The sequence below is a fragment of the Mus caroli genome, chromosome 12, assembly GCF_900094665.2.
Source record: "Mus caroli chromosome 12, CAROLI_EIJ_v1.1, whole genome shotgun sequence".
Classification (NCBI taxonomy): Eukaryota; Metazoa; Chordata; class Mammalia; order Rodentia; family Muridae; genus Mus; species Mus caroli.
The window spans coordinates 34,211,080-34,220,125 of record NC_034581.1 but is presented as its reverse complement, the minus strand read 5'-3'; the positions used below and the strand labels follow the sequence as shown (position 1 = coordinate 34,220,125).

The 9,046-nt window shown below is 37.4% G+C and overlaps 1 protein-coding gene across 6 annotated transcripts in view; it reads right to left on the bottom strand.

Moving 5' to 3' along the window:
* The window catches only part of Dgkb (diacylglycerol kinase beta), a 710,085-nt gene that overhangs the window by 597,120 nt on the left and 103,919 nt on the right, over positions 1-9,046 (bottom strand). For all 6 annotated transcript variants that reach the window (XM_029484790.1, XM_021178688.2, XM_029484791.1 and 3 more), the window contains exon 2: positions 2,089-2,344. In XM_029484790.1, the coding sequence (XP_029340650.1) occupies positions 2,089-2,158 (70 nt within the window). In that variant the 5' untranslated portion in view covers positions 2,159-2,344. The remainder of the gene's footprint in view (positions 1-2,088; positions 2,345-9,046) is intronic.

Genomic DNA, 9,046 nt, shown 5'->3' with positions numbered 1-9,046 from the left:
TCTCTCTCTCTCTCTCTCTCTCTCTCTCTCTCATAATATAGCAATTACAAACAGCTTTAGCAGTAGCAGCAGCTTTACAGACATTCTTTTTATTTCTCTAATATCATTTATTCAATGTGATCCCGGTAATAGTGAATACTTCTATTATTTTTTATCATTTTATTGGAGCCAACTGTCGGGCTGAACTCAAGGAACCAGGTCGGGGAGAGCAGAAGGACTGGAGGAGTGGAGGGGAATTGGAAGAACAACATAGGCTGGCCTGATCACCCAGCTCTCCCAGAGACTAGACCACCAGCCAAGGAGTGTACATAGTGATCTTTGGCTCCAGATACATATGAAGCAGAGGAAGCCTTTGCCCGACAGCAACAGAAGGGAGGTCCTTGGTCCCAGGGAAAGGGTTTGATGCCCCAGAGTAGGTGGATGCTAGAGCAATGGGGCTGGAGAGTGTGGGTGGGTGGGTGGGAGAACACTCCCATACAGGCCAAAGGGAGTGGGGAGGACAGATGTGGGATGGGGGGATAGCAGAGAGGAAGTGAGATATCATGGGATAGGGGGTTGAAGGAGGGGGTAACCAGGAAGTGGGATATCACTTGAGATGTAAACAAATGTAATGAATAATATTAATAAAGGAAAAATGAAAACAAAAGAATTTACAGAGATGTTTTAAAAGTTACTCAGTATCAGATACAGGATTAGGATTTCAGCGCACACCTTCAGGATGGGTACTATCCCAGTTTCACACTATTCATCTCTTGTTCATTTTGAAAACAGCCAAGAGGTCTGGATAGGCATTGGAGTTAAGTGTCTATTGTAGTAATATGGGGAGGATTCATAATCAGGTAAGAAACAAGGAGATGATCTTTGTTGTATTCTCTAGGTATAATTTTGATTTAATTTTGCTTTGGGGGGTTTAACGAGATCATTCATTCTTCTCCACAGCCATACTTTACTACCCCAAAGCATACAAAACATTATTACTTGACATGCATGTTAAAAAATTTAACAATAGTTTAAGAACATATTAAAGAACTACTCATTATTGCATTTAAAATAACAATTTGTTGATGAAAGATAAAAAAAAACTAGATATTAAGAAAACTGTTTCAATATGGTACTTACCTCTATGGAAGAATGTCAATTTCTAATGTTGTGTTGTAAGATAAAGACCATGATCTTTAAATATCTAATAAGCTGATGGTATTTACTGATGTTGAGCAAAGTGTGCTACTTTTAATCATCACATCCAGAATATATTCTCAGTTACTCTTATTAATGAGAATTTAATATACAAGATTGCATTCTAATCACTTTTCCTCTTAATTAGCTGGGAAACTCCTGGTAGAGTAATTAACATTTCTTTTGTTGTCTTAATGATATGAGAAAGAACAGAAAATTTGATGATCTTGAAATCTCAACTAGTTTTTATAGTTCACAATTAATCATCAATTTGTCATCTCATAAATTTATTATAAATAAACCCTTACTGCACATATAATGAACCTTATGTTGAAATACTATAATATTCAGTGAACTATCTTGGTTTATCATTTGAAGGACTAATTAAACACCTGGTCTTAAATTCCTGGGATCTTCTCTTTCATTGGAATTTATGAGTGAGATTAGGCACAACTGTGGAGGCACAACGTGCCCATAATTCTTTCTCTTGGTTTTTTTGGAATGGCTATGTTCACAAGCAAGGAAAAGGAAACAGCAACCAAAATAAAAAACCAATAATAATAACCTTTCATTTTTTTAGTTTACTCTTTTAATTCTTTTACCAGCAATGTTTACCAGGCTTAGTTTTGTATCCCATATGCTAGATCTTTTTAATCTGATACTTAATTTAATTGATCTTTTCATATCTCTCTCTCTCTCTATCTATCTATCTATCTATCTATCTATCTATCTATCTATCTATCTATCTATCTGCTAAAAGGCAATCTTAAGATGACCTATTTGTGAATACAAAGAACATGCCTGCATCGGTTCCCAAGACAAACAGGGTCTCTGATCTATTCTTATAATGAATCATACATTATTTAACAAATACATAAAAAATTAGACTATATCTTCCATATGAATACTCACACTCAGCATATTTCTGAAGTTGGGAAAATTCTGAGGGGCTGAGATGGGCCCATTTTTCCTGGTTTGTCATGGTGTGGGTGATGAGGTCCTTACACAGTGGATGAAGACTTTCTTTTCCAGGTCTTGGTCAAAGCTTTATGTTTCAAAGATTTTACAAGTTGTGTTTCATGATGAAATAGCTCTGGCTTCCAGAATACATACTCTGTCCAAATGAAATTGCTGTTGATGTTTGTAGTTTCAATAATTTATTAAAACACTGCGAAGAGAAAACATGAAGATCAAAAGATTAGTATTAATTCACAAAGGAAAATGGTAAGGATTAAAGGATAAGGGTAAAATGGTAAGCATTGTATCTCCTAAACAATACATTATGGGTTTATGTAAATCTGCATACTTTCCAATCTTTAATTACTTCTTCCTTCCTTAATGACATCCCATGTTCTTTTCCTAATACCAAGTCACATAAAATCAATGTAATGGAGAATACAAAATGTGCAGAACATTTTGCTTAATCAAAGTATGCTGATCAAAGTCCATTTATATGTGTTTAGTTTTAAAAGTCCATGTTCCAAGGATAGACAAGAACATCATTTTTTAAATATCTAAGCAATAACACACACACAGAGACAAATAACTTGCTAAAAACTAGATTTTTGATGATGTTGCATGCAAGTCAATTAGGAGGATTCTATAAAATTGCTACATAGTAATTAAATTTGAAAATACTTTCAGTTTTATAACCTTAATTCTTTCAATAAATGTGCCAAATCAAGTATTTCCAAATGCCTGAAAGACTTCCTTAATGAGAGTAGATGACTCTAGTGTGAATCACGTTTTAAAATAAATCTCCAAGTTGTCACTGGCTTAGATTCACTGGCAAATTTATAAAGAAAAAAAAGTGAACTCCATCTGGTTTCAGTGTTTTATCAGAGACTATAATCAATTGCTTAGTACTCAACCAGGCTGGCATTGGAATTGTTATAGAAATCAAAGTTGGTGAAAAATTACTTTGTCTCTAAAATTGCATATTAGAAAATGTATGACAATAGCCAGGCATGGTGATGCACCCCTTTAATCCCAGCACTCGGGAGGCAGAGGCAGGCAGATTTCTGAGTTCGAGGCCAGACTGGTCTACAAAGTGAGTTCCAGGAAAGCCGGGGCTATACAGACAAACCCTGTCTCAATCAAAAAAGCAAAGAAAAACCAAAAAACCAAAAAACAAAAACAAAAAAAAACAAAAAAGGAAATGTATGACAAGAAAATATTTTTTTATTAATCGATGAATGATACTGATATGAATACAAATGCCCAAGCTATTTGAGATCAGTCAGGACATATTAATGGATATATCTGTGTCTCCATCAGTTCCCTCCTGCTGATCACGTTATTAACACCAATTTCACCCTGATTCTGCTACTCTCCTGCTCCATGAAGTCACCTAATGTGACTCACTCTGTCCTCCCTACCCAAAGGGGGAGATAGATGATTCAGTTCCATTTGTCTCTTCAAGTGCTTCACAATGGGCTCCTTCCCAGGCTTTTAAATATTGAGTTCAGTAGTTGAAGGACAGGGTAAAAATGACTATAACTAAATCATTCCAGAAACACTTGGACACCTGTTCCTATCTGATCCTGACTCACCTATGTTCTTGTTGCTTCCATAAGTTAATGATGTCCCTTTATTAAATAATCAAATGTAAAAGACATGTCAAGGCTATCATACATATGTACAATTAATATACATTAATCTTTTTCTTAAAACAAAGCACAGATAAAGTGGACAGATCACTATAATCACTGGATCTCATGATGATAATTTACTAAAACTTGGTGAATCCCTGAGTGTTATTCAATGGAGACATAGCAAAGAGCCAAAGACAGAGAAGGTGGAAATAGTGCTGATGTTTAAAATATATCGGCTGTTGAAGAGAGTGTACAGCAGGCATCATCTGTATTATTCCACACAGTCTTCCCATTTTAGTTCTGGGAGACAAGCATTAGCTCTAATAAGGTCTTTGACCTTGGATCTAGTGAGAAAACTGACACAGGGTGTCTGGCATCCTAGAACATCATACAGTCTCTATCTCAAATCTCAGTCCATTCAGTCTCTACTAGCATCCTTGGTAGCAGAACTGCAGAGAGTGCACATCCATTTAAATGATTATTTTACCAGGCTTCCAGAAGAAAGCGTTGTCAAATTAAATGTAAGAAGGTAAGATTGAGGCACGCAATATTGGTTTGCTAGAATAAAAAGCGGGCAAGTGTGCTTTTAAACCTTCTCATTGTTCTCCCTACCTGGTGACATTCTGGGTACAGGTAGAAGAGCTTCTTGTCCTGTGGACGTAAGCAAGCTGTGGGCTTAGTAGAGCTCAGTAAATTCGTCTGTGAAAGGATAACTGATAGAAGAACAAATTCAAGCCTTCTCCTACTTTATGAGTAAAGTTTTATCAGAGCCAAGACATGTTCAATAGAGAAACTAGCAGGAGGCCTTTATTTTCCTTTAAAAATTGTTATGTTTAGTATCTAAAACACTGCAACAAACAATGAAGGACTGACCCAACATTGATGAAAAACTCATTAATCTTACATAATAGAAAAATAGAAAAAAATGTGTTATATCATTGTCTTCATATAATTCCCTTTAAAATTGTGCCTAGCTGCATTTTCAGGCTTTCTCCTTTGCTTACCATAGCAATTTCCAAATTCCCCTGTTATCCCTAGATGGTCAGGAACTAAAATGCTTTCAGAGGTCAGTCTGAAACTTTTCCAGAATTATGGCTAACCAGTTATGATGAGTAATTAACATATAAAGCCTAATTCAACACAAGTAGTCCTTAGTTCTATTGTGAGGAGACACATATTAAGTAAACTAAGTTAAAAATTTGGTAGTAAATCATTTTATTCAAATAAATACAGGATAGTGCTGTATGTTGATGGGCAATTTCACAACCTGTGACCAACCATAGCCATACTGGGCAGATGGTACAAGCAACTCAGCTCACTGAAACTTTAGTTTCTTCATTTTAATTAGTGACGTGCAGGCAGGAAAATAGCATTTGCTTAAAATCTTTAACTAGGTGAACATTGGGCCTATGAAAAAATAAATCTAGCCTGTATAATATCAGATCCAGAGACACAGCTATGCTTCAAGCCACAGAAGGTGTTGAAAATAACAGCAGCACTTTCTCACAGTCTCTGCCTCCTACAAATGGTTAGAAAGAACGTGACAGTATTCAATTGGGAATCCCCATGGTGTGTTCACAGATCTCCTGTTCCCCTGCAGAAGGTTTTCTTTAGGCACATGAAAGGAGTGCCAGGAGGGAACCACTGTGCTGGCTTTAGGAAAGCAGTCTAATTCTGGCTTTCTCATCTAGTCAACAGATGTGCCATTTTGCTTAGTTAGTGGAAGGAAATAATTACATTGGAGGATTTGAAGAAAACTATTTGGCCCATTGTACGTAGGCTAAAAACATTCTCCATATTACAGGAAGGACTAAATGTCCTTGTGAGAAAAAAAAAATCAAGTAATATCCAGATAAAAGAATCTGCAGATTGTCAGCCACAGAAAAGGGTATTTTTTAAAATAGTCACATGAAGTCAGCATGTCTTAACTCCAGTCACTGAATAAGAATTAATGAATATTGACACATACTGGAGAATTTAAGAAAAACATGCTTAGAAATTCAAAGTGTTACAATGACAGAAAATATTGCCAGAACCTCAAGAACCACAAATGCTTTGTTTGAAGAGCAGGGGCAAAAAGAAAGGAAATAATAGGAATGAGTAATGTGCAGGAGCAGGTAATCCTGTAGGTTGCTCGGTGAAATTATAATCAGGTCAAATAGGGTGCCAATTCTATAATTTGTAAGTCTTTATTCATTTAACTAGATATGACACTTGAACTTTCAGATTTCTTTGTTTCCAATAATTTTTATTCACTTCACATGCTGATTACGGCCCTCCCCCACCTCCTCTCTTCCCAGTACTACCCTTATAAATCCCTTCCCTCGTTGCCTCTCTCAACATCCTTTAAGGAAGAGGAGCCCAACTTGATAACCACATCATCCTGGGACATTTATTCCCAGGAGAACTAGGCAAATTCTCTCTCAGTGAGGACTAAATCGGCAGATATCAGAAGAGAGAAAGATTTCCCATGCTTTTGGGTCTATAGGATTAACATACTGAAAATGGCCATCTTTCTCAAAGCAAACTACAAATTCAATGCCTCTACAGATCAAATGCAATTCCCATAAAAATCCCAACACAATTCATTACAGAGTTTGAAAGAGCAATTTTCAACTTCGTATTGAAAAACAAAAAACCCAGGATACCTGAACAACAAAAGAACTTCTGGAGGTACCTCCATCCCTGATCTCAAGCTGTTCTACAAAACAATAGTAATAAAAACTGCATGGTTGCCAGGCAGTGGTGGCCCATGCCTGTAATTCCAGAACTTGGGAGGCAAAGGCAGGGAGATTTCTGAGTTCAAGGCCAGCCTGGTCTACAGAGTTAGTTCTCCCCGGACAGCCAGGACTGCACAGAGAAATCCTGTCTCAAAAAACCAACACCCCCCCCCCCAAAAAAAAGAAACCTGCCTGGTATTGGTAAGAAACAGACAGGATGAGAAATGAAATTGAAGTTCTTGTCATATAGATCTTTCAGTTGCTTAGGTAGAGTTACACCAAGATATTTCATATTATTCTTGGCTGTTGTAAAGGGTGTTGTTTCCCTAATTCTTTCTTGACCCATTTATAATTTTTATAAAGGAGGGCTACTGATTTTTTTATTTAGTTAATTTTGAATTCACTCACTTTTGCTGAAGGTGTTTATCAGCTGTAGGATGATTTCTCTGGTAGAAATTTAGGGGTTGCTTATGTATATTATCATATCAGCCATAATTAGCAATAATTTGACTTCTTTCTTCTCAATTTGTATGCCCTTAATCCTTTAGTTGTCTTATTGCTCTAGCTAGAACTCCAAGTACTGTGTTGAATAGATAGGGAGAAGGTTGAAAGTTTTGTCTTGACCCTGATTTTGCTTTAAGTTTCTCTCCATTTAATTTGATGTTGGCTACTGGCTTACTGTATGGTGTTTTTGTTATGTTGAATATGTGACTTCTATTCCTGATCTCTCTAAGACTTTTAACATGAAGGGACACTGGATTTTGTCAAAGGCTTTCCCAGCATCTAATGAAATGATCATGTGATAAATCAAAGACCCTGAAATAAATCCACCCATCTACAGACACTTAATTTTTGTCAAACAAGGCAAAATCATATAATTGATAAAAGAAAGTATCTTCAAAAAATGGTGCTGGTTTAACTGGAACTCCAAAATTTCTTTAGGTGAATGTAATTTAGGTAAACCAGCTGCATAAATTAATGATTAGAAACTATGGGAGGGAAAGAGGAGGGAGAGGGAAAAAACAAAGCAAGATAAAGTATGGGAAGAGACAGGCTAGACGTCCACAGGGTTAGGAAAATGATTAGAAATATGTAATAGTCAGGGGTAGGGAATTGAGGAGAGCCACTAGAAAGTCCCAGATACCAGAAAAGCAATTGATTCCCAGGACCCATTGGAGATGACATTAGCAGAAATACCCAACAAAGGGGAAATAGACCCTGTAGATACCACCTTTAGTAGATAGGTGCTGCCCCAGTTGAGGAATGGGGCCACCCACCCATCTCAAAAATTTTAGCCCAGAATTGTTCCTGTTTACAGGAAACATAAGTACAAAAATTGGAACAGAGACTGAAGGAAAGTCATCCAGAGACCACCCCACCTAGGGACCCATCCCATCTGCAGATATCAAACCCCAGCACTACTGCAGATGTCAAGAAGTGCTTGCTGACTGGAGGTTGGTATAGATGTCCCCTGAGAGGCTCTGCCAGCACCCGACCAATACAGATGCAGATACTCACAGCTAAGTACAACACTGAGCCCAGGAACTCAATGGAAGAGTTAGGGGAAGGACTCAAGGAGCTGAAGAGGTTTGTAACCCATAGGGAGAACAGCAGTATCAACTAAACAGATTCCCCATAGCTCCTAGGGACTAAACCAACCAAAAAGTATACAAGGATGGGTTAATGGCTCCAGCTACATATGTTGCAGAGGATTGCCTTATCTGGCATCAATGGGACTGGATGAGCGTGGTCCTGTAGAGTCTTGATGCCCTCAGAGTAGGGGAATGCTAGATCAGTGAGGTGAGAGTGGATGGGTGGGTGGAGGAGCACCCTTTTAGAGGCAAAGGAGAGGGGAGATAGGACTGGTGGAGTTGTAGTTGTGGAGGGGAGAACTGGAAGGGGGACAACATTTGAAGTGTAAATAAATAAAATAAATTTAAAATAAATTTAAAAAATGAAACTATGATAAGTTACATTTTTAAAAACAGGCAATACTACTCTATATAGAAGTAAAAATAAGATTTGATCCACTTTGGAATATTCCAAAAGCAACAAAAAACACAGTTCTTTAAATTAAATGGTAAAAGTTAACTATGCACAAGTAAGAATGTGCTGGCTATTCACTTCAGCATGAGACAAACTAGATTCAGTGGAGATGAAGAAGCCTTGATTGGAAAGGAATATTTCTTTGTTAGAGAAAGGATGAAAGGATTGGAGGGAGTTTACAACTCCATAGGAAGAACAACAATATCCATCAACAAGACACCCCGGAACTCCCAGGGACTGAACCACCAATCAAGGATTACACATGGAATGACCTATGGCTCCAGCCACATATGGAGCAGAGGATGTCCTTGTCTGGCATCAATGAGAGGAGAGGCCCTTGGTCCAGTGAAGGCTCGATGCCCCAGAGACAAACACAACTAAACGTAAAATAAATCTCTTAAACTAAGATGAATTTTTTTTTAATTTTTAATATTTTTATTACATATTTTCCTCAGTTACATTTCCAATGCTATCCCAAAAGTCCCCCATAGCGCCCCCCACTTCCCTACC